Below are 26643 nucleotides of genomic sequence, written 5' to 3' on the forward strand. Positions count from 1 at the left end.
TTTGTTTTCTAAGCCTATTCTGCCAAAATACGAAATCATTTCTGAAGTTCTTTCTGGAAATATTTATGTAAATTGCACCTAGACCTATAACATTGACTTTGCAAGGCAAAAACAATCTCTGCATGGCTTTACTTTAAATTGAATTCCTATAAATAAATAGTCTCCTGGGCAGTACAATATTTAAAGGGCCAGGACTGTATGTTTTGTGTTCTTTTCAAGTTACCTCCGATCCTCTATAATTGTATTTTAAAGTGATTGGGGCGCAGGGCGCTGTATATCCCATTTGCAGTGCAACAGTAGTTGAAGATTATTTTTTAGCTAAGAAATTCATAGTATGAAAATGCACTGGATGCTACTGGTGTATTTGACCTTGATATTCCATTTCTATTAGATTTTATTCAAAATCCATCCATATGTGAAAAGAAATAGTTGTTTATGGCTTCACGTGTTGTAAGCAGAATTATGAGGAGATCTGATCAACTGATTTGGCATGAGATGTGTTTGAACAAGCACACATTTAAGTCCAAAACAAAATATCACCTACTCCACTTGATCACTTAGTATTCTTAACAATATACAGTGTTTGTGGGTCAATCCATAAAACATAATTCACAGGTGGGTGTCAATAAAAGCAAAAACCTTCTCTACAGCTTTCCCTAAGTATTTCAGCCATGTTCTGAACCGCCCACATCCTCCAGGTCACAGTCAAGGCACATCAGTGATGAAACTTAATGCTACTCTCCCTGTTTGGTGGATAAATGGTTTCAGTTTTCCATACTGTTACTGCTGCACTTTTCATGAACACTAAATGACACTTAATTTAAAATCAGAGAAAAAGAAAACCAGTTACTTTGATGGTGGGATCCAGCTGTGCTTGAATTATGTGTTTTACATCTTTAAATCTTTCAGCTTTTACAAATCCAACTATGTTCAACGATTCCACTACTCAAGACCAGTCAGGAAAGGATCTGTTGACCCTGAAAATGAATTTGCTGTAAGTAACTTTTTGATATGGGAGCATCTTTGTAAAACATGTTGGAGTTGCTGTGGTTGTGAATTCAGAGCTTAATCCTTTAATAGTCATTCCCAACTGCCCCACTATGGAAGGCCTAGTTTCAAGATCTGAAACAACCTATTTTCATTTCAACTACAGTACAATTTAAATCTAGGACTTCTCTATTTCTACACTACTTTTCAACATATTCTCGTTTTACATTTCCTGATTTGTACCCTAATTTCCCATTTTATTATCGTAATACTTCATTGTTTGAATTTTAGGTAAAAATTCTGCGTTAAGTAAGTTAAATACAGTTTGGATATGCAGGAAAGTTCTCTAGTAAAATTTTCTATTGTTAAACAAGACAAAATATAAATACATATCAATAAAATGCATCACCGCTAGTACTTAATAACTGCTCCACTCATAAGCTACCCATATGGGCTAAGGAGTGTAAATTGTCTGTTTTCATTGCTCATGTGAAGTGCTGAGTACTTGTATATGCCATACTGACTCACATCAGCTGTTCAATAATGCAACAACTACAAATAATGTTTATAGTTTTAATACACTTTGAGATCTACAAGTGCTATAAATTATATGATTTTTATAATGTCATATACAGCAGTGTGGTAAGTTTTCTTACTTTAGAGGAATAAATATATAAAGTTTTATTATATCATAAAATTGTACAGTTGAGCGCTGTCAGGATATTGGTGGGGAAAACAAGTTAGGTTTTCAGATTTGCAAGAGCACCTTATTTCAAAATTGTAAGAAGCACTTAAATTATTTGTATTGTTCTGATCAGAGACTAACAGCACTAGCTAGTGATAGGTCTTGTGTGGGCAGGGACTGTACACGCTGTCCCAAACCCAGAGCACATGACACTAACTGCATCCTGTGCTCCCAGTTCTAGAACTTTAACATCCTGGCATGGTGATGTGGAATGGGTCTGAGAATCAGACTCTGTAGTAGCACATGGTACTTTTTGAGGAAGGTAAATATTAGTATTTCTGTTTTACATATGAGGCAATTGAGACAGAGAACCTGTATCTGCATTAGACCTATTGTTAAAATTTCCCACTGTTACTACCACCAATTTGGCTCTTCCTGGTAACAATAATAAGAGTAACATTAGGCAGGCTATTAGTAGTTTAATCAACCATGTTGTCTAACCTGCTTACAGCAACAAAGTGGTTAAAATTCTGGCACTCTGATACAGAACTCCTACTGCTGGTAGGACCAGCTGTTTTCCTTAAAGTTTCTTAATTCAGAGTAAAGAAGGCCAGAGTAAGTGATTTACCAGAGATCACACAGTCAATAGTAGCAGAACTGGGAATAGAAATTTGAGGGTTCCTTACCTTGTATAGACTGAGCTTAATGATGACCTAGTTTTGAAACAATAAACCAGAAATTGCTGTGCTGGATTCCCTTTGCTGTGTCTTTCTGTGCACAAATTATTCTGTGTCATTTTTCTACCTAACCTCTTTCTTTTTTTTGCAATGTAATTTCTATCAACTTCAATCCTGAAAAGACTAAGGTTTCAATCCTGTATTCTGTCTTTTTTTTTCTTTCTTTTTTTTTTTTAAACAGTCTATGTGGATTGAGAGAACATCATTTGTTACAGCTTACAAACTTCCTGGAATTCTGCGTTGGTTTGAGGTTGTCTCCATGTCACAAGTGAGTATTTACATGCTAAGTATCCTGATAAACAAATTAATTTATATAAATGTAGTGTAGCAGTTCTAACACAGACTGATTTTCAGATTAAATGGTTCAATTATTTATCTATTTTTATTTTCTAAATCTACTCGCAAGACTACTACTCTGTACATTTTAGGTTTTTTTGTCAAATCCCTGCAAGCTACATGGAAACTATTTAAAAACCTCATAATAGAATCTCAAACTATATGTATACCCCAAATAAAAAAAATGCCACCATGGCTAAACAGCAGAGTGAAAGAGGCAGTTAGAGGCAAAAAGGCAATCTTTAAAAACTGGCAGTCAAACTCTATAGAGGAAAAACAGAAAGAAGCATAAACTCTGGCAAGTCAAATGCAAAAGTATAATTAGGCAGGTCAAAAAAGAATTTGCAGAGCAACTAACAAAAGACACGAAAACTAACAGCAAAAAAAAAAAAATAATAAGTGCATCAGAAGTAGGAAGCCTGCCAACAATCAGAGGCCACTAGGGGTACATCTACATGGGATTAAAAGACCTGCAGCATGGCTGTGGCTGGCCCGGGCAGCTGACTCAAGCTGCCATGGCTTGAGCCCCGGGCCCAGGCTGGAGACTGAGTTCTCACAACATCCCAGAGCTCTGGCTCCAGCCCAAGTCTGAACAGATACATTGCAATTTTTCAGCACTGAAGCTCTAGCCCCACTGGCCTGAGACAGCTGACCCAGGCCAGCTGCAGGTTTTTTATCCCTGTGTAGACAAACCCTGGATGATCAAGGTGCTAAAGGATCACTCAAGGAAGATGGAGCTGTTGCACAGAAGCTAAATGAATTATTTGCATTGGTCTTTTCTGCAGCGGATGTGAGGAAGATTCGGACACCTGAGCCATTCTTTTAAGGTGACAAATCTAGGGTGACAGATTGAGATGTCAATAGAGGTAGTTTTGGAATAAATAGATAAATTAAACATTAATAAGTTACTAGGACCAGATGGTATTCACCCAAGGAATCTGAAGCAACTCAGTTATGAAATTGCAGAATTAACAATTCTGGTATGTAACTTATCACTTAAATCAGTGGCTGTCCCAGATGACTGCAGGATACCTAATGTAATGCTTTTTAAAAAAGGCTTTAGAGGAAATTCTGGCAATTACAATGTGATAAGCCTAATTTCAGTACCAGACAAACTGGTTGAAACTGTAGTAAAGAACAGCATTATCAGACACATAGATGAACACGATATGTTGGGGAAGAGTCAACATAACTTTTGTAAAGGGAAATCATGCCTCACCAATCTTTTAGAACTCTTTGACTGGAGTCAACAAATGTGTGGACAAAGGTGATCCAGTAGATATAGTGTTCATGGATTTTCAGAAAGCCTTTGACAAGGTCCCTCACCAAAGGCTCTTCAGCAAAGTAAGCAGTCCTGGGATAAGAGGGAAGATCCTCTTGAGGATCAGTCACTGGTTAAAAGATAGGAAACAAGTGGCAGGAATAAATAGGATACTAGGCTATATGGATTCTCTATGTCCATTATTATGTTCTTATATTGCTGGGGTAAGTGGTAGTTTTTTACCAGTTTCTGGTAAAATATTGACCAATATTTGTGGAGTGCAAAAGTTGTCTCTTTCACCAACAGAAGATGGTCTAATAAAAAAAAATTACCTCACCCACCTTGTGTGTGTCATGGAAAACATAACATTTTGACATTTTATTGACAATGAGTGAAACATCTATGTAAAAAGTAGAAGATAACCATATATCTTGCCTGACAATTTTTCTACCAGATTTTGACAGAATCTCTACTTTAGTGTAAATCATGGAATATTAGGGTTGGAAGAGACTTCAGGAGGTCATCTAGTCCAATCCCCTGCTCAGAGCAGGACCAACATCAACTAAATCATCCCAGCCAGGGCTTTGTCAAGCCGGGCCTTAAAACCTCTAAGGATAGAGATTCCACAATCTCCCTAGGCAGGGCTGGCTCGAGGCACCAGCACAGCAAGCAGGTGCTTGGGGCAGGCAAGGGGAAGGGGTGGCAATTCGGCATCATGGCCCTCGGTCCCTCTCGAAGGGAAAGACATGCCACCGAAGGGCCGCTGAAAAAGAAAGCAGCGTGGTGAAGCTGCTGCCAAAGTGCCGCCAGTCACGGCTTTTTTTCTTTTCCCCCAGCGTGGGGTGGCAAAAACCCTGGAGCCAGCCCTGTCCCTAGGTAACCCATTCCAGTGCTTCACCACCCTGCTAGTGTTTCCTAATATCCAGCCTAGACCTCCCGCACTGCAACTTGAAACCATTGCTTCTTGTTCTGTCACCTACCATCACTGAGAACAGCCTAGCTCCATCCTCTTTGGAACTCCCTTTTAGGTAGTTGAAGGCTGCTATCAAATCCCCCCGACTCTTCTCTTCTGCAGGCTAAATAATCCCCAGTTCCCTCAGACTCTCCTCGTAAGTCATGTGCCCCAGCCCCCTCATCATTTTTGTTGCCCTCCATTGGACTCTCTCCAATTTGTTCACATCCCTTCTATAGTGGGGGGACCAAAACTGGATACGGTACTCCAGGTGTGGCCTCACCAGTGCCGAATAGAGGGGAATAATCACTTCCCTCGATCTGCTGGCAATGCTCCTACTAATGCAGCCCAATATGCCATTGGCCTTCTTGGCAATGAGGGCTGACTCGTTCTGGAACAGCCTTCCAACGGAATAGTGAGGGCAAAAGACATATCAAGACTAAGCTTGATACATTTATGGAGGGGATGGTATGATGGGATAGCCTAATTTTGGCAATTAATTGATCTTTATTAGGAGGTAAATATGCCCAATGAGATGTTATATTGGGTGGGATTTGAGTTACTACAGAGAATTCTTTCCTGGGTGCTAGCGGGTGAGTCTTGCCCAGATGCTCAGGGTTTAACTGGTCGCCACATTTGGGAATTTTCCTCCAGGGAAGATTGGTAGAGGCCCTGAAGGTTTTTCATCTTCCTTTTGGCCCAGTCCCCCAGTTTGTCTAGGGCTAGGTCATTCTGGATCCTATCCCTACCCTCCAGCATATCTACCGCTCCCCCAGCTTAGTGTCATCTGCGAACTTGCTAAGGGTGCAATTCATCCCATCATCCAGATCATTAATAAAGATGTTGAACAAAACCAACCACTGGGGCACTCCGCTTGATACCAGTTGCCAACTAGACATCGAGCTGTTGATCACCACCCATTGAGCCCGACAATCTAGCCAGCTTTCTATCCATCTTATAGTCCATTCATCCAATCCATACTACTTTAACTTGCTGTGGGAAACCATATCAAAGGCTATGCTAAAGTCAATATATATCACATCCACCACTTTCACCATATCCACAGAACCAGTTCACTCATCATAAAAGGCAATCAGGTTGGTCAAGCATGACTTGCCCTTGGTGAATCCATGTTGACTGTTCTGATCACCTTCCTCTCCTCCAAGTGCTTCAAAATGGATTCCTTGAGGACCTGCTCCATGATTTTTCCAGGGACTGACGTGAGACTGACTGGTCTATATTCCCTGGGATCTCTTACTTCTTCTTCGAGTGATTGCTCATATCCATTCCAGTTAGGTGTACGCGCCGCGCGTGCACATTCGTCGGAAAACTTTTACCCTAGCAACTCAGTGGGCCGGCAGGTCGCCCCCTAGAGTGGCGCCACCATGGCGCTCCATATATACTCCTGCCGGCCCACCCGCTCCTCAGTTCCTTCTTACCGCCCGTGTCGGTCGTTGGAACAGTGGAGCGCGGCTTAGCTGACCTCCACTTCCCTAGCTACTCGTTTTCTCGTATATAATTATGCAGTTATAACACTTTTATATATATATATTTGTATGGTTATACGTGTTTTCCTTGCTAACATGGTTAGTTTAGTTAGCGGGGTTCAGGAAGTAGCCCCTTCCATGAGCCCAGTGCCGGAGCCATGCATGGCTCACCGGATTTTCAAAAGGGGCCCGGCTTACCAGAAGCCGCGGCCGAAGAGAGATCTACATGACTCCTGTTTGAAGAATCACACTTGACAGATAAGTGCCCCATTTGCAAGGCTTTTAAGCCGAGAACAAAAAGGTGCGGGACTTTCACTTGCCCCTCCACCTTGGGCGTGGAGCGATGTTCAAGCGGCGGGCAGAAGCGCCTCCTCGGCACCGGACCCCGCCGGTATCACCAAGGCCTTCCGGCACCGACCGTCGCCGGCACCGATGTCGACTCGGCACCGTTCCCTTCTTCCGAGGTCGAGAGAGTCTACGATTCCTGCTGGTGCCTGGCGGCTCCCCGGCACGCGCCGTGGTTGAGCCCCCTGCTCCCGCTACTTCCGTGCCACCTGCATCGCAGCCAGAGAGCTCGCCTCAGTTGCGTTATCCGGCCTGCAGAGGCACCGATGACTTCGGCTCCGTCGATTCCAGTCCCCCAGGACCAGGGAATCCGGTGCCTGGCAGCTCCCCGGCTCGCGCCGTGGTAGAGCTTACTGCTCCTGCTGCTTCTGTGCCAGCTGCACCACAGCTAGACAGCTCGTCTAAGATGGCTCGCCCGGCGCCGACGACGTCGGCACCGTCGATCCCGGTCCCACGAGGGCCGTAGAATCCGGTGCCTGACGGCTCCCCGGCACGCGCCGTGGTTGAGCGTATTGCTCCTGCTGCTTCCGTGCCAGCGGCACCGCAGCCAGAGAGCTCGTCTAGTCGGATCACCAGGCGCTGACACCTACTACGGCACCGATGACGTCGTCACCGTCGATCCCGGTCCCATAAGGGCCGTAGAATCCGGTGCCTGACGGCTCCCCGGCACGCGCCGTGGTTGAGCGTATTGCTCCTGCTGCTTCCGTGCCAGCGGCACCGCAGCCAGAGAGCTCGTCTAGTCGGATCGCCCGGCGCCGACGCCTGCTACGGCACCGATGACGTCGTCACCGTCGATCCCGGTCCCACAAGGGCCGTGGAATCCGGTGCCTGACGGCTCCCCGGCACGCGCCGTGGTTGAGCGTATTGCTCCTGCTGCTTCCGTGCCAGCGGCACCGCAGCCAGAGGGCTCGTCTACGTCGGATCGCCCGGCACCGACACCTGCTGCGGCACCGATGGCGTCGGCACCGTCGATCCCGGTCCCACACGGGCCGTAGAATCCGGTGCCTGACGGCTCCCCGGCACGCGCCGTGGTTGAGCGTTTTGCTCCGGCTGCTTCCGTGCCAACGGCACCGCAGCCTGAGGGCTCGTCTACGTCGGATCGCCCGGCACCGACACCTGCTGCGGCACCGATGGCGTCGGCACCGTCGATCCCGGTCCCACACGGGCCGTAGAATCCGGTGCCTGACGGCTCCCCGGCACGCGCCGTGGTTGAGCGTATTGCTCCGGCTGCTTCCGTGCCAACGGCACCGCAGCCAGAGAGCTCGTCTACGTCGGATCGCCCGGCACCGACACCTGCTGCGGCACCGATGACGTCGGCACCGTCGATCCCGGTCCCGCAAGGGCCATAGTATCCGGTGCCTGACGGCTCCCCGGCACGCGCCGTGGTCGAGCTACTTCTCCGGCTGCTTCCGTGCCCACGGCACCGCGGCCAGAGGGCTAGTCTAAGTCGGATCGCCCGGCACCGACACCTGCTTCGGCACCGTCGATCCCGGTCCCGCAAGGGCCGTAGAATCCGGTGCCTGACGGCTCCCCGGCACGCGCCGTGGTTGAGCGTATTACTCCCGCTGCTTCAGTGCTGACGGCACCCCAGCCAGACGGCTTATCTAACTCGGTTCTCCCGGCACCGGCACCTACCGAAGCTCTGATGACCTCGGTACCATGGATCCCGGCCCCACGAGGGCCGTCGAATCCGGTGCCTGACAGCTCCCCAGTACGCACTGTGGTTGAGCCTGCTGTTCCCTGCGCGCCGGAGATGTTACCAACGGCGAGGGCTCTCAGTGCCATGACGGAGTCAGTGCTGCCTGACCCGGGCACCGCCGGTACGGGTAATACAGTCTCTTCAAGGGACTGTCCCCTGTCAGTACAGCAGAGCGGCACCGTCTATGATCACGGTCCCGCAGACGCTCCAAGTCCTGTCGGCACGCCGGACACCACTGGCAGTCCCGGTACTGTTTTCCTCGGTACTGGTCACACTCACTGCACCGGTCGGTATCCCGTTCGCCGACCCGCTATCGGCACCGTTCCGACATCTGGCACCGGGGCAGGTACCTTGACTCCTGTAGCTCTTCTCCGAGCCTCGAGATCTCGGTCGACCTCCCGACACCGTTCTGGTTGCGGGTCTGGATCTCGTTCCAGGTACCGATACGCCTCCCGATGCCGGTCCCCGGTGCCGAGTTGGGCAAGGTCCGAGTGAGTCAGGGACTCGGCCCGTGCCCTCTTTTAGTACCTCCATGGCCGTCCGGACACGCATCCGTGTCACCCCATATGCGCGGATTTTATGCTCAGGACCACGATCCTGATATCATGGCCAGCGGGCGCCAGCCCCGAAGCGGAAAGAGCCTTGGCGAATGCAAGGTGTACTCTGCAGGGGCCCTGCACCTCTGGGTAGCGAAGCAACAAGCCTTGCTTAGCTGCGATAATTATAGCACCTGGGTGGAGGAGTTTCTCCCTCGAACCTCCCACCTAGAGTTCGCTGCCGTCTTGGAGGACGGGGGAAAGAATTTACCCTTTGTTGGTAAAGGCATCTTCGCGGCAGAGACAGCCCCAGACTGCGAAGCCTGCTGGACAATAGGGTCCTAATGCGTCTCAGCATGTATACGCCTGCGACCAAACGCAGGCCTTTATGGCCCCAGCCGCCATACTCTGTGCCTAGCCAGAGGCAGAACTCTGGAAAACGGCAAGGCCAAGGTGGTCGCAGACAAACGTCAGGCCCCCTAAAAAGCCAAAGTCGAGGTCCCTCGCAATTACCACTGGGACCAAAGACGGACCTTCCAAGGTTCACCGGAGGGCGGTGTACCAGTCGCAGGACGGGATCCTGATCCCGCTTTCTCCTGGCATGGCCCCAGTTACTTTTAGGTCGCTGGGTCCTGCGCACGATGGAGCATAGGTACCACCTTAAAATTGCTCCAGCCCTGTCCCCCTTCAGCGGACGAAAGGGGCTAGGGGTTTTACTCCCGTTATGCCCTAGTCCCCCACTCGACCACAGGTCAGACCTTCCTGGTCCTGCATGGACTCAACCGGTTTGGGATAAGGTTGAAGTTCTGCATGGTATCCCTGGGAACCATTATTCCATCCTTGCCTCCGGGGGGCTACTATGCCGCCCTGGATAGGAAGGACGCGTACTTTTGCAATGCCATCTTCCCTCCGCATGGGAGATGCCTCCGCTTTATAGCCAGCGGTGAATACTCCCGGTTTACGGCCATAGTCGCCGCCTACCGTAGCTATGTCGGATATGCGTTTTTCCGTATTGGGACGATTCGCTTATCCGAGGAGACTCTGACACACAAACCACTCAGCCCGTGGGCATCGTCACGGTCTTATTCACAGATCAAGGCCTGATGATTACTAATAGAGCAATCCGCTCTGGTTCCCACGCAGAGGTTGGGCTTCCTAGGGGCTATCTTGGTCTCCTACCTAGCCGGAGCCTGCTTATCGCAACTGCGGTTTTAGGCGATGGCATCAATCATCTGAGGTCTGAAGGCTTTCCCAACGACCTCAGCTCGTTCTTGTCTCAGTCTCCTGGGTCCATGGTTGCCCGCAAGTTTGTAACCAAACGCGCCAAGCTCCGCCTCCGTCCTCTCCAAGTCCGGCCCACCTCGGCGTACCGCTTGGACAGGGAGCCAATGGTCATGGTAGTCACCGTTCCCTCGAACGCCTTAGGCTCCCTAGAGTGGTGGCTAACTCCCTCCTTGGTGTGGACAGGATGCGGTTTCATCCGCCCCAGCCCTCACTGCCCCTGACGGCGGACGCATCATCTCTCTGCTCGAGTGCTCATGGTCACCTCCGAGCTTAAGGCCTTCGGTCTTCTAGGGAGCTGGCATTCCTCATTAATGCCCCAAGAATGAGAGTAGTCCGCCTGGCATGCCAGGGGTTCCATCGGCAGCTGCGAGGCCGTTGTATCTCGGTGTTTACAGCCAACACAATGGCCAGGTGCTTCATAAGCATTCAGGGGGGACATAGTCCTCCCCCCTTTTTTGTCAGGAGGCCATCCATTTCCGGGTCTTTTGCATGGCCCACTCGATGGAGCTGGCGACGTCCTTTCTCCCAGGCGTTCGGAACGTCTTATCTCTTTGACTCAGCAGGTCTTTCCTGTCTTACGAGTCATCACTCTGCCCCATGTGAGGCGTCCCGCTTTCCGGAAGTGGAAATGGTTCCTCGCACAGACTTGTTCGCTCACCGCGAGTGCAGGAAATGCCAGATGTTCTGCTCCTTCCAAGGTCTCTCCTCGGAATCGATCTTGGTCGCATTCCTGATGCCGTGGAACGGCCAACTGCATTATGCCTTCCCGCTGTTCCCACTGGTTCGTTATGTCCTGCTCAAATTCCGCAGGGGCGGAGCGTGCATCATCATCATGATCACTCCAGAGTGGTCCAGGCAGCACTGACATACCACGTTGCTCGGCCTGTCAGCCCAGACCTCATCACTCAGGGCAATGACAGGCTTCGTCACTTGGACCTGCAGCCTCTTCGCCTCACGTACCTGAGTCGGGGTGACAGGCAGCCTTCCGCCTGGTCAACGTACCGAGCCAGGTGGAAGCGTTTCCTTTACAGCTGCAGTACGCTCGATCTTGCTCCTGCTGAGGTCTCGATCCCCTCTATTTGGCCTGCCTCTGGCCTTCAGCGGCAGGATCTGGCGGTATCATCGCTGAGGATACTCTCAGCAGCCATCCCTACCTTCCAGCAGGCTAAGATGGACGTTCAGTGTCCCACTATGGGTTCGAGGTCCCTCAAGGGCTTGGAGCGCTTGCACCCTCGGGTGCGCCGCCCAGCCCGCCCTGGGGCCTCAACCTAGTCTTGGCCAGACGGGTCTCTGAGATCAGAGCTCTTACGAAGGTTCCACAAAGACAAGGTGCAGTTATGACCGCACCCGGCTTTCCTCCCTAAGGTGTTTTGGCCTTTTATGTTACCCACAGCTCAACGCAATGGGCATAACCGTTGCACTCCTTGGACATCTGTGGAGTGCTCGCATTAGTTGTGCTGACAGAATCATTTCCTAAGGTGCCCCAGCTCTGCCCCGGTAGCGGGCCAAAGGGAGGGCTTGCTTGTTTTCCTCTCAGAGGATCTCATCTTGGGTGATGGCGGACATCCCCACTTGTTATGATTTGGCTCATATTTCCCCAAGCCACATCACCGTGCATTCTACCAGGGCTCAGGCTTCATCTGCCGCCTTGCTGGCTCGTGTTTCTACCCACGAGACCTGTCGCGAAGCTCCATTGGTCCTCGGTCCTTACCTTTGCTTCGCAGTATGCCCTGGTTCAAGAGAGGCTGTAGCCTCTGGCTCGGCAGTTGTATTCTGCCACATTTCACTCCGACCCCACCGCCTTTGTAAGGCTTGGGATTCACCTAACTGGAATGGATATGAGCAATCACTCGAAGAAGAAAAGACGGTTACTCACCTTTGTAACTGTTGTTCTTCGAGATGTGTTGCTCATATCCATTCCACACCCGCCCTCCTTCCCCACTGTCGGAGTAGCCGGCAAGAAGGAACTGAGGAGCGGGTGGGCCGGCAGGAGTATATATGGAGCGCCATGGTGGCGCCACTCTAGGGGGCGACCTGCCGGCCCACTGAGTTGCTAGGGTAAAAGTTTTCCGACGAATGTGCACGCGCGGCGCGTACACCTAACTGGAATGGATATGAGCAACACATCTCGAAGAACAACAGTTACAAAGGTGAGTAACCGTCTTTTCCCTTTTTTAAAATATGGGCACTATATTTGCCTTTTTCCAATCATCCGGGACCTCCCCCGATCGCCACAAATTCAATACATTGAAATGACGGACAGCTCAGTCCTGCTGTGTTTAAAGATTACAGCTCATATGATAAGGTACTGTCCTGAGACTCCCTGACAAAAGGATAAATAGTCTTAAAAAATTACATTCAAGTGGTCATGGGCAAGCTTCTTGGCTTTTGGAGCGAGGGCTTATCTACACAGACACACAGTCTGCAGCAAGCCAGACTGTAAATCTACAGCACACTAGCTTTCCACACACTAACTGGCTTTTTGGACTCTGCACAAATAGTTCTGTAGTGTTAGCATGAGGTAGCAGGCTCCTTCAGATTTGCACCCTGGCTTGCTGCACATAAAGTGTCTGTATATTCAGGCTCTAAGATATTGTTGGTATATGATGGGCCAAAGAAGTGCTGGGAATTGCTAGGACAAAAATGATTTGAGATTCTTTCAGTTTTACTGATTCTGACCTTCCTTGTTTTGAGGAGTTTGTCAGTATTATTTGTACTTTATTTCAGTTTTTAACCTGCTGTAATTGCACAAAAGTAGTTCTCAACATCATATTTATTACAATCCCCTTGAATTGACACTGGTGATCTGAGATCATCTCAAGGAAATCGCTGTGGTAGTGACTTATAAAATGTGATGATAGTATCCCCTTTGGTAATATGGAAATTATAAGTTCTCAGAGGTATCCCTCTGTTTTTCTCATAGAATGCACAAAAGAATTTGGACAATTTTAAAAATTATTGTTCATCTATCCCTCATGTTTTTGCCTTTACTGTACAAGTGGTCACTTCTTTTCTTCCAGAGCCACCTCTATCAAAAAATAAGAAAAGAATAGAAGGAACAGTAGGCACCTCAAACTCAACAGATTCTTTGTCTTCTCGTTGCTTGCACTAAACCAGTATGGGAAATTGGGAATTAGTTCAGTGTAGCACAGAGAACTCTGCCAATCCCCACAAAATGAATACATGAGCAATAGTCAGGCTGAGGCTCAGGAGCCGCAAGTGGCTCTTTAATGTGGCTCCTGTGGCTATTTGCAGCACATGGTATTAACCCACTGTGTGATTTAATTATTAACCAATCTAAGTCGTTAACTATTCAGGATGCTTTTACTATGTAATTAACCAATTGTAGAATACTTGCTCAGTCATTTTGCTGTGAGAATAATATATATAAAATAGTAAATGAAATAATGAATTCACACGACTGTGGCTCTTTTAGGTGATGTTGATCACTAATTTGGCTCCCAAGCATCACTGGAATACACACGTTTATGCACTAAAAGAGGCAGGACCGTTAGGAAATATCTGACATGAAGCCTGAAAAAGCACTTGGTTGGGAAGAGAGTTGCCCCTCTTCCTAACCTGCTGCCTTAACAGTTTTTTTTTTAATTTGATCCACTAAAAATCCCATTGACCATAAAACTGGACATCACTTCAGATCCAGGATCTCAAATGTCCTGCTAAAAGAAATCTGGCCTATGAAGGATATAAGAGCTTGATTCAAGGGAAAGGAACATCAGTCCATCCCGCAGAAGACCTGCTCAACCAAATGGAAGCCCTGATTAATACTGCCAGCTGCACAGAAATGGAATGGGAAGTTTTTATTGCTGTTTCAGATCTATATTAGGACTATCACAGCAAGTTAAAATCTTTACATCTTGAGTGTTCTATAAATTTTATGAAGTACAACTCAGATGGTTATTAACAGTCAGGAATTGGAATTCCATTGTTTAGCCAAGTATCACTTTTATAGCCTAAAAGAACACAGGAGATTTAATACTTAGAAAACCTATAGACCCCAAAGTTTGGCCAGCTTCATTGGAAACTTTTAGCTGGGGCTCAACTCTAGACAGACCCCATCATTTTTCAGCAGTGCAAAGGAATTGTTATTTATTTTGAGATGGAAACATACAGAAAACTTAGTGATTTTGTTTGAGTTGAAGCCCTGTGAACCATAATACTTTGACTAAAACAATTTAAATTTAAATGGCTGAATTTCACAGAACTCTGAATGTACATTTCAGAGTATTATATTTAAATATTATATACTCTATATAGACCAATTATAACTATTATCTGTTTTCCTTCTTATATGTCACATTCATCAACATATTAGGCTCATATTTTAAAATCCCCACAAAGGTTTTGCCTTCAGGAAAAACTGCATTTTAAAAATATTTCCTTGGCAACTTATATTTATAACCAAGTATAGAGATGTGAGTATGAGACTGTCAAATTAAGATTCATTCTTAAAAGAAAAATTTCCTTATGTATGTTAATAGCAATACCCTAAATTATTGCAAAGAAAAATAAAATCTAATTTCCTTTACCATTTATAGAGGACTTTTTTTTTTGGCATGTCATTTATTTTTGAGAATAAAAATAAGATCATTAGTTTCTGTTTCTTGTTTTTATGCATAAACTGCAGTATTAACATACCTCCCAGCTAGAGCAGGACACAGCACCACTCAGGTTTGGCCTGTCTGCCCCTCCGTAGATGGAATGGAGAAGCTGATAGGCCAGACTTGAGTGGCACTGTGACCCCGTGCTCCAGGTTGCAATGCCACTCAGTTTGGGGATCTTCTCAAATGGAGGGCCTGGGGCAAACAAATGGCTCCTTCCCCTGGGCAGACTTGAATGTGGGAAATTTTCACTTCAACGGGCACAGGGGGTTCTGGGGCTGAACATGGGACAGTGCCATGAAAACTAGGACTGTTGGGAGATCTGATGTTAGGGGTTCAAACCTGTATCTAATTAATTTTTCCCTAAAATTATTTCTATTCAGAGCTTTTACAAAAAAGCACATACGTTATATTTTGTCCCATATTACCTGACTCTAATCTCCATTTTCCTCCTGTTCCAGACCTACATTGCTCAGGTCCTGTCTGCTAACTATTCTCATCTTTAATGCTCCCGTGGTCTGCTCCACACCAGTCCATCTTTTTTTTAACAATCCCTCCTGTCCCGGGCACAGCCTCCCTTTCTTCCTCATATCCTTTATCAAAACTCCCTTGTTAGCTTTCCGTCAGTATCATCTATTCAGGTGCCACATGGTCCTGAACCCCGTCATTGTTTAATAACCTAAACAGCACTGAACAAAACCATAGAAATGACCTGAGGTCTGTGAACACTGATGCTTTCCCCAAGAGCAGTGTTGCTTTTCTCTTTCTTTTCTATGGTCTCTTCTCCTTCCCCTTCCTCTTGTCATTTCCCATTACGTCATTTGTCTACTGGAGACTTGAAGCTTCTTGGGGCAGGGACCTTCTCTTTTATCTGTCTGAAGTGTCACATATGCCTATGCCATTATACATGCAACACCACTCTCTTGAAATTTTAAGGCTTAAATCAACATTAAGTTAACTAAGGGCTTGTCTACATAGTACAGCAATGAGCACTAGAAGAGTGTGAATTCTAAAGCACACTGCTGTGTTGCATATTAATTAGCCCTTGTAGACCCTTCTGGTGTGTGCTAAAAATTACCTAATGTGCATTACCTTAGTACTGTTGAGAAATTTAGCATTTATCTAACAATCTGATCTCACTGAGACAGTACTACACTAATGCACACTGGGGAGCTTTTAGTCCACACCAACATGGATTACACAGCCCTGCTAGCATGCCAAAATGTTTGGTACACTTAAGAATTTACATCCCTCTACTGTGCTTAGCTACACCATGTAGACAAACCTGAAGAAGCAACTATTTAATTTGCAACTGTTACATTACGTCTAAATCACCAGCAGGAGAATACTGTGGGGGCTGGACAGAGACCCAAGAGGTTCCTAAACTGGGATTTGTCTTAAGCATTAGCCCTTTGTTGCCCATATACTTAAGGTTAAATAGCTATTTATACTGCTAGTGTTACTTTCTATATAACCAACAAGTGGCTAAAGGAGCAAAGCATATCTTGGTGGAGTTTTACTGCCATGATAACAGATAACCCCATCTACATTCTGATCTTACATTGGCGCATAGTGCTGTACCAGATTTAGAAGGGGAACATGGTACTGTGTGATCACCTATTTCCCTCCCTTCTTCTCAGGCAACATGACTATGAGTCAGGGGCGGCTCTAGGCATTTCGCTGCCCCAAGCATGGCAGGCAGGCTGCGTTTGGTGGCTTGCCTGCGGAAGGTCCGCTGGTCCTGCAGCTTCGGTGGACCTCCCGCAGTCGTCCACCGAAACCGTGGGACCAGCGGACCTCCCGCAGGCATGCCGCCAAAGGCACCCTGCTTGTCAGCCCCGCAGTGCCGGCAGAGCGCCCCCTGCGGCTTGTCGCCCCGAGCACGTGCTTGGCGTGCTGGGGCCTGGAGCCACCCCTGCTATGAGTGCATCTCTGCACCTCCTGTCACACTTTGAGCATTGGCACAATGTCCATCTTTTTATGATGGTAGCCCGCTCTCCCACACACCTGCAACAAGAGAGAGAACAGACATGCTGCTGGCAATAAATAAGATATAGAAAAAAAATCATCTTTTCTCTTACTCTTCCCTGTTTTGACAGAACCCAATTCACTGCCACATGAATGCAGACAATGAAAGATCTTGTTATGAGAGACCTGATGCTGTTACATTAGTTCTAGCACAGACATCAAACCCATTATGTTTTTTATCTAAGAAATGAAAATGACCAAGGAGTGGGGAAGTGTCAACAGATGTTAGAGAAATTCATCATCTGTGATACAATAAGATGTTTGTGTTACTCCCTTGAATATTTCATGCCTCAGTGCTGGAAGCCTGCATTTCAAAAAAAAACATGTCCTGCTAGCGCAAGAAATCACTAATGAGTTCTACATTTTTTTTCCCTTTTCTTGTATTTTCTTTTCCCTTGTTCTTGATTACAAAGGACAACTGCATGAAAGCAACATCTTGGTTTCCTAGGAGTTTATTTGCTCCTGCTGCTATTCTTCACCTGAAGTCATACTCTTCTGTTTCTGACATTTCATTTGGTTACTTTGCTATTGATTATAATTTCAGAGGCATATACAAGGGGATTATGAATTCAGAGGTGGAATATGCAACAGTAGTGGAAGTATTCTTTAAAAACCCTAATCCTGTTTTTTATTCGGATGTCCTGAGGAGAGGATTGCATAAAAATACACAAAAGATATAGAAGAAGGTTTGCTTTTTCAATTATTTTTTCTCTGCTGTGATGGATCAGTTCTTCACTCCCCTTCACCTCTCCTCTACACACACATACATATTATTACAACTGTTCACTTTGAAAAATATTTGCACTTCCTCAGTGCTCTCAGAACAAGAATAGAAAGCACAGGGGATATTACACAATGGATCTGTATCTGTACAGCATTCTTGAGAGCTGGCTGAAAAGCACACCTGAGCCCTATGTGGTGTCATTTAACCCAATTGGACACTGGTTTAGCAGGAAGCCTGGGAAGTTTTAGGAGTCAGCATGAGTGGTTACAATTTTTGTTTTGTTTTTTACATTTCATTAGACAAAGATGATGCCTCTGCCCTAGGGATGGATTAATTTATTGTATCTACCTGGTATGAAAGTCCCAGTGTACGATTCCGGAAAATCCAGTCCTGTAGAGGCCAACCTACTCTTTTCCAGACTTTCTACCCAGATTTATCAAGTTACTGAGACTCCATGCTCCTGGTCATTTTCATGACTGGGCAGAGTATTTCTCAGGCAAGATGGTTACTTAAACTGGAAGGCACACCCTGAAGCTTTCATGATAGGTATTAAAAATGTACCATCAGTGTGGTCATGCTTTCCTCTCCTTTGCTTCAAGATTAGAGCTTTTCCTTATATTAATCAGGGTTGTGGCACTGTTCATATGGATTGACCTCAGATTCTGCTCGAACCTCTGAGGTTGGTGACTTAGTGCTAAGTTATTTTCTCATGATCTAGTGGAAAATTATACATTTTGCTCATGAATAGCAGCAATCATGAATAGCAAATGCAGTTGGTGAGCAATCCACAAACCAACATTCGTTCATTCCTCAACAAAGGTACCATGCAACAAACAAGTAAAAATCAAACTCTTTTTTGTGAACAAGTAGTGAACAGAAACTAGGGTTTAATTTGTTGAACGAATTGTTGCCCATGGTTAGTTTTCCAGAGGCATATACGAATATTCACCAAAAAGAGGGGGTGGAAGCTTTCGCTGAGCAGATGATTTTCTCTGGGCTTGCTACTGTATCAATGAAAACCAAGAAAAAATTAAATCAAATAGACACATTAAACATTCCTCCTCTTATTTCATAGGCAATCATTAGTCCACTGGAGAATGCCATTGAGACAATGTCCATGACAAATGAGAAAATTTTGATGATGATTAACCAGTACCAGAGTGATGAAAATCTTCCCATTAACCCTCTCTCCATGCTTCTGAATGGAATTGTTGATCCAGCCGTCATGGGAGGCTTTGCTAAATATGAAAAGGTAATGATTTTAATAGCTTTAAGACCATCTTCACAGATTTTTCTATTCTCAGTAATGATAATAGCTCTGTTTCTGCTTGTTTAGTGATTGTCAAAAACTGCAGTGGGAGATAGTAGGATGGGGGCAAAGAAAGGCTGAACCTCATTAATTTGAAGATCCTCAGAATCTGGTCGTGTCTGACTTAGTCTCCTTTAAAAGTTGACTGTAACATGGATGTAGGACTGATGTTCAAAATTAATTGCAGGCATGGGGGTTTCCGTGTAAGTGTGATATAGAAGGATATGATTACACATGTTCTAATGAAATAGCCTTCCATGCCTCAACTGGTTTGGTCTGGGGTAAATCATCGCAAGTTCTTCTTCTAGCAGACTCAGAGTCAGCAAATCTCTTACCTTGTTAACTGCATTTTCCAGTAACTGCAGCCTTCACAAGGCAGTTTTTGTTGTAAAGAAATGTATTCTGTTAGAACAACAGGGTACATGGAGACGCAGCTCCTTAAGGAACTCAGTTATTGAAGACAATAATTCCAAGACAGCCTCATAACAAAAATTTTAGAAGGGATATTAAATCTCATCCTTCAAGGCTTAAGACAATCTCTATTAAAGATAACAGTGAGACAATTATCACATAGCTGTGGTACTCTTGCGCCTTCATGTGAACATCTAGTGCTGGCTTCTATCAGGCCATCTAGTCCAGTATCCGGTCTCTATCTTCATAAATTCCCAGGCAATGCAAATCTCTTCGTCCAAACCTATAAATGTCCTGGAAGATCTCTAAATCATTTAAAAAAGGCATTCATCTGCATTATATTCACCAAACCTGCAGTGAGGCAATCTGTCATAACACAGCTGCATGTTTACTTACTATCTTTACTTTGGGCTGAGAAAAAGGTGCCAGGGATACATGATGGGGGTGGGAGTAGCTCCCTCTGAACAGACCAAAAAGGGATTTTACAGCTAAATGACTGGCTGGCTGTCCATCAAAGGGAGCTATTCCCCCCACCCCTCAATGTATCACAGGTGCTGTGAGTAATGGCTAAACTTATGAATTGCATTGGTATTGGTCTGCATCCTATAGCGGCAGGTGGAAAAATTTAACTGTTATCCAACTGATCATCCAGAAGGTACCATTATGTTAGCTAAACAACAAAAAAAAGGTACCATTTATTGATGGATAAATTATGGTGCTCCAAACACTTGGTATCCCTAACTGAAGTAAGTATTAGTTAAAAAACTTGAAAACAAGAGGTTGGCTTTTCAAGATTGTGGTCCTGAGCTCAAATGTGTTAAATGGACACTGAAAATATTTAAACAAATAAAAATTCCCTTTGATCCTCAATTGGTTTACTAACAAAGCATCACCACAAGCAGCTGCTCTATACGAAACTGGATGTCTTATTCAACTAGAGATAGAGTTCTATAGTGATCAGTGACTCACACTGGAGAAAACATTGATTCCTTTTTGTGTTAAGAAGGACTGAATGATTTCTATGCCCCTCGCAGGCTTTCTTCACCGATGAGTATGCCAAAGACCATCTAGAGGATCAAGAAAAGCTGAACCGACTCAAAGACCTGATTGCTTGGCAGGTAATGCCATGCTGGCAACAATTTTCTGAGGTTTACTTGGCTATTCCTTTTTTCCATTTATCAGTTTTCTTTCCATTGGGAGAGTGTAATGTGACTTAAATGGTTCTGTCATTTTTATTTGTATGTTTCCTTCTCCTGCTTTTTGAAAAGGAAAAAAAATCAACATTATAGCTAGAAACTAACAGATTGTCTTCATGCTACGTTACCAAAGATTTTTACAATGGGTTCCTAGTAAAGTGTTCCCTTTACCCTGTGATAAATTTCCTGTCTTGGGGACATGTGAGATTGCAGAGAGGAGGTATGAGAAGTATTAATTTGAACCTATTCAGGCAAAAATGCTCTCTCAAACACAAAAGGAAGCTTACACCACTTTGCAAATGTTAACATATATAACTGGAAATCTGCTTTACTGACAAACTTATTGAGGTTCTGGATCAAATTACACAGCCAAGATCTGTTATCTTCTGAAATGGAGTAGTGCAGATAAAACTTTGTAGGGGATCTAGAGATAGCCTCCTCTTTATCTTTTAAATAACTGCCATTTTTGTGAGGTTTGATCCATTCCAGATTGAATACATTTTCTCCTGCAGAGTACTTTTTAATTTTGAGGAGGGACTGGTTAGCAGTGTCTGGAGAAGGGTGGGTGAAACACCACAAGACTCTGAGAAATCTCCTGACAACCTTCATACAGTTTGAGGGCAGAGCTTTAACAATAGGCCACAAGGATACCTCCCCCCCCCCAGCATATTTCTGGAATTGTTTGCATAAAATTCACACAAAAGGAGCTACCCTTGTTGCTACTGGATAAGATCTTAAACTCTAGCAGACGTCCCTGGAGTCAAAACTGAAAGTGCAAGCAGACCATAGGGGGCTTCACAAGTTGATGAGAGAAGGGGAGCCTATAAATATTAGGCCTTGGCTACACTCACACTTTACAGCGCTGCAACTGGGGTGTGAAAAAACACCCTGAGCGCTGCAAGATACAGCGCTGTAAAGTGTCAGTGTAATCAGGGCAGCAGCGCTGGGAGCATGGCTCCCAGCGCTGCACGCTACACCCGTAAGGGATGTGGTTTACATGCAGCGCTGGGAGAGCTCTCTCCCAGCGCTGCCACTCTGACTACACTCACACTTCAAAGCGCTGCCGCGGCAGCGCTCCCGCAGCGCTGCCGGGGCAGCGCTTTGAAATTCCAAATGTAGCCATACCCTTAGAAAACACTTCACTTTCATTTTTAGCTTTCCTCACTCATTTTAAACATTCATTGTTTGTCATACTTTTTTTGGAGTCAAAAACTTCAATGGAATTTTTTGTTGCTTAGGGACCATGCAGTATATACCCCATATCATGTGCATGATTGCTGCTGTACATCCTTATGCAACACTCAGCGCCACAAACAGCATAGAGGAGTGGTAGTCAATACTTTATAAGGTTGATCTCTCTAGAGAAAAGAGAGAATATTCTACCTGCGCCAGCTACATTCTGGCTATTTCTTTCTTATTTTTAAAGTGTGCTTTGATAAGCTACCCAACCTGCAGCTTCCCCTTGTTCTCAAAGAATAAAACACATCTACTGTAGATGGTGTCACAAAAGCAACATCAGTTTTGATGAGATTCAGGGGAAAATAGCTCTCTTTATTGTCCTAAACTATTTGGTGCTACAAAGAGGAGGAAAAAAACCCCATGACTTCAGGAAATATCAGAGCTATTTTTATGATCTTGTCAAAACAGTTAATGCCGCTACAAAACTGTATCTGGGACACAGAGTGACTGTGGGATAGAAAAGCTTCATTTTAAATTTCTCTGCCAATCTATAACCACCGTTATTTGTGAACACCTCCCCTCCCTGCTCTGAAATGTAAACAACATGAATGAAAGGCAAATATATTATATTTGCTATCAACAGAATAGGCATAAAATCATTACATTAGGTTCATGTGCAATATAAAAATATGCTAGTGATTCTTACATGTCTCAAACTCTACCACTGGGTTCCTTTTTTTCCCCTAATGTGGGTGGCTGGGAATATTATTCATTAGACAGGAATCCTCTCACCAGTAATGTGTGACTCTAGATTTCTTTTGATATATCCTGTATATCCCTCTTTCTACTATAGAGCCTGCCATATATTTCCCATCACTGTATTATCAGAACAGCTCACGCGTGTTCATGAAATGTGATTCATAACACCTCTGTGAGGAAGGGAAGCATTATCTCCATTGGACAGATAAGGAGGCAGCAAGCCCTGACTATCAGTTCCTGTCTTTAACCACAAATGAAGCTTCCAAATAAGCTTCCTCCACTGCATCTTGTTGAATTTTAATTGCTCTGGCTTTTGGGCTTGCCATAACTGATGGTCACCAAATTTCACAGATTTGTCTCCTGGATACACCACACCCTTATCTGCACAGCATTCTTCTCCCTTATTGACAGTCTGAAACACTTAATGGATGCCCCAGATTGCACTAAAAAATTGCAGCTTTTGTGGTTTGTCTTGAATTTAATACAATGTTCTTAGGCCCCAGAACTGTAATTCAGGCACTTCCCTGTTAGCATCCCAGGAGAGGATCAGCAGATTGTCCATAACAGAGGTACTTCTAAGAGGCAGGCTGAAAATGAATTTTCATAAAATATGAGATCAGTAAGGATATTTTTATATATGTTAATGCTATTTACAGGGTCATAACACAATACATGAAATCTGAAAATATAAGTGGATAATGCAAAAAACAATGCATTACTTAGAACTACCTGTAAGGTTTTTGCTGCATTACCAAAAGATTATTTTCAATAGGATAATTAAAAGTATAGTGAATAAATCTCACAAATAGCCTTCTTAAAGAACTCAGGAGCAAGTAGGTGCCCTCCACAGCTGAGGAGAAGAGTGGGCTAGTTTCACTGCATGGATATACTTGTTTACTATTGTTTATACATAGGGCCCTACCAAATTCATGGTCCATTTTGGTCAATTTCACGGTAATGGGATTTTTTAAATAATAAATTTCATGATTTCAGCTATTTAAATCTGAAATTTCACGGTGTTGTAAATGGAGGGGTCCTGGCCCAAAAGGGAGTTGTGGGGAGGTCACAAGGTTATTGTAGGGCGGGTTGCGGTACTGCTACCTTTACTTGTACACTGCTCTTGGCACTGGCACTGCCTTCAGAGCTGAGCAGCCGGAAAACGGCAACTGCTGGCCAGGAACCCAGCTCTGAAGGCAGAACCGCGCCCCGCAGCAGCACAGAAGTAAGGATGACATGGTATTGCCGCCCTTACTTCTGCACTGCTGCTGTCGGGTGCTTCTTTCAGAACTAGGCACCTGGCCACGAGCTGCCACTCTCCAGCCACCCAGCTCTGAAGGCAGCACAGAAGTAAGGGAACAATACTGCAATCCCCTTAAAATAACCCTTCGATCTCTCCTGTAACTCCCTTTTGAGTCAGGATCCCTAATTCGAGAAATGCTGGTCTCCCCCATGAAATCTGTATGGTATAGGGTAAAAGCACAGAAAAGACCAGCTTTCATGGTCCATGATGCATTTTTCATGGTCGTGAATTTGGTAAGGCTCTATTTATACAGTACCCAAAAGTGTGCCAGGCACTTTGCAGAACAACTAGAGATGAGAGATACAGCCCTTACCCTGGAGATCATATAGTCTAATGTAAGAGTGTAACAAAGGAAGTGGGGAGGCAGAGGAGAAGGATCACAGTAATAAGATGATGTTTGCTTCATTCGGAGGACATTTAGGTAATATATTTATGTATTTATTTTCTGGTAAAGTAACTTGCTATGTGTTGCAACACAGAATTTAAGGGATTTCATGTGGGATTTAAATGAAGAGAGGATGTTGTCTTGGTGAACTGGGATGGAGAGGCCCCTTGTTAACCTGTTTATCTCTGAGAGAATGGCTGCCTGCACCTCTCTTCTTCTAACTGAACAGATAGACTTAAGATCCCCTGGCTTAAATCACTGGCAGTCCCAAAGACACAGAATGATGGGTTTCCAAGAGAAGTTAGAATTTGGAAACTAGGAGTGTGACAGCCATTTAGGTCAAATGGATCGATCTTTCTGCCTACACTCAGTCATCAAGAAATGGCAAGTGCCTTTGTTAGCAGATGGATTAGTATTTGAGATAACCAAATCTCCCTTTGACAAGTCATGTGAGTGCACAGAATTGAACTCTCAGTGCTGTTTCTGTGAGCAGAACCAGGGATTTTCTCAGATTCTTTAACAGGGTGTATCCAAATTTCAGAATATAGAAAAAAAAAAAAAAAAACAACCAAACAAAAAAAATCCTCTGTCACCATGAAGTAGCCCACTAGGGCAGCCTGCTCCAACAGTTTACCCACCAAGCTGGCTTTTCAGAAGCCCTCTCCAATTTGCAGCAAGCTGCCTATCTGCTTCTCCCAGTTCCTGGGGCTGACAAATCTATTAGAAGTCTCAGTAATGGTTTTGTAGTTGACTTGTCAGATTGTAGTTGACTTGTCAGATTCTATAAATGGTGGGAGGGGGCTTAGCAGATCCAGTTTAATATTCTTGCTTTTTATTTTATCCAAGATACCTTTCCTTGGGGCTGGAATTAAGATTCATGAAAAAAGGGTTTCTGATAACCTTCGTCCTTTCCACGACCGTATGGAGGAGTGTTTCAAGCACTTAAAGATCAAAGTAGAAAAACAATATGGAGTCAGAGAATTGGTAAGGCTCTCTATTTATTTCTCTCCTCTCTGCTTCACTTTCCTTTTATTTAGTGTATGCCCTGTACTTTTCCTGCAATCAAAAGCGCCTACTGCATATTTGTTACTTAGCGTGGTCCTGTGATGTGAAGGCACCCTGACCTGAATCTTACAGTCAGAACTCGAATTAGTATGCAAATTAGATACAAGTAACTCAGGCCTAAACAGAGACTGGGAATGGTTGGGTCATTACACTGATTGAATCTATTTCCCTATGTTAAGTTCTCCTCACACCTTCTATGGGTCATCTTAATTATCACTTCCAAAGTTTTTTTTTTCTCCTGCTGATGATAGCTCATATCAATTGATTAGACTCTTCCTGTTGGTATGCATACTTCCACCTTTTCACGTTCTCTGTATGTATAAATATCTCCTGTCTGTGTGTTCCATTCTATGCATCTGAAGAAGTGAGCTGTAGCTCACAAAAGCTCATGCTGAAATAAATTTGTTAATCTCTACGGAGCCAACAGTATTCCTGTTCTTTTCACAGTCAGAGTAGTTTATTAGTTCCCTGATGCACCAAACATCCCCCATTCTGAGATTTGGAATCCTTCCCTATCTCTGTTAAATTTGCATTTCTTTTTCACATTATAAAGAAACAAGCCCTCTGACAACATGCCATGACACATTTTTTTCTCTTTCGAATATTTTTTAGTAGCTCTGATCCACACTTGTCCATAGATAGCTCCCTGCCCTTTTCTGATTCCAACCATGTGATTCTGCTTCTATTCCAAGATAACTCTGGGAGCAAAACAAGTCTAAATATCTGAACATTAGTTCAGTTGTTTGTTGGTGTTAGAAATTAGAGCCCTGATGTTTGGGGATTGAAATTGTGCTGCTCCTGCTATATATTCATTTTTTACATGTTGATTCAATTGTTATACTGGAAAAAAACTTCTCCCCTACAGCCTGGGCATCATCCTATGGTATATTCCTGAATAATGCCAATTCCAGCCATTTATGTCAATACCTTTCTTATAATTCAGTCAACTGGCGGCAGACTCACAATGTGGAAAGAGATGTAACCTAATGTCCACAATCTAGCCAAATGTTGAGACCTTCAACAGCCTTTTGGATCAATTTTTGTAAAAGTAAAGAGCAACTTTGTATGATTTTTATTTGGCAAGAGCAAGAATATAACATACCGCTTTTGTGACTAACCCCCTCTCCTTCTCCGCACTAAGATTTCCTTTCCAAGCCTTCCATAGTTTGACAGAATCCCTGTGGCCAACACCAGGGATTGGCAATGTTTGGCATGCGGCCCACCAGGGTAAGTACCCTGGAGGGCCAGGCCAGTTTGTTTACCTGCCACGTCCGCAGGTTCAGCCGATTGTGGCTCCCACTGGCTGTGGTTCGCTGCTCCAGGCCAATGGGGGCGGCAGGAAGCAGCGGCCAGTACATC

General features: G+C 44.9%; 1 protein-coding gene across 1 annotated transcript in view; it reads left to right on the forward strand.

Moving 5' to 3' along the window:
• Window positions 1-26643, forward strand: part of DOCK2 (dedicator of cytokinesis 2) — a 525760-nt gene that overhangs the window by 484536 nt on the left and 14581 nt on the right. Inside the window, exons 43-47 of the mRNA XM_030573060.1 lie at window positions 910-994; window positions 2591-2677; window positions 18756-18932; window positions 20435-20518; window positions 25066-25203. Coding sequence (XP_030428920.1) covers window positions 910-994; window positions 2591-2677; window positions 18756-18932; window positions 20435-20518; window positions 25066-25203 — 571 coding nt within the window. The remainder of the gene's footprint in view (window positions 1-909; window positions 995-2590; window positions 2678-18755; window positions 18933-20434; window positions 20519-25065; window positions 25204-26643) is intronic.

This window comes from Gopherus evgoodei, chromosome 8 (assembly GCF_007399415.2).
Source record: "Gopherus evgoodei ecotype Sinaloan lineage chromosome 8, rGopEvg1_v1.p, whole genome shotgun sequence".
Classification (NCBI taxonomy): Eukaryota; Metazoa; Chordata; order Testudines; family Testudinidae; genus Gopherus; species Gopherus evgoodei.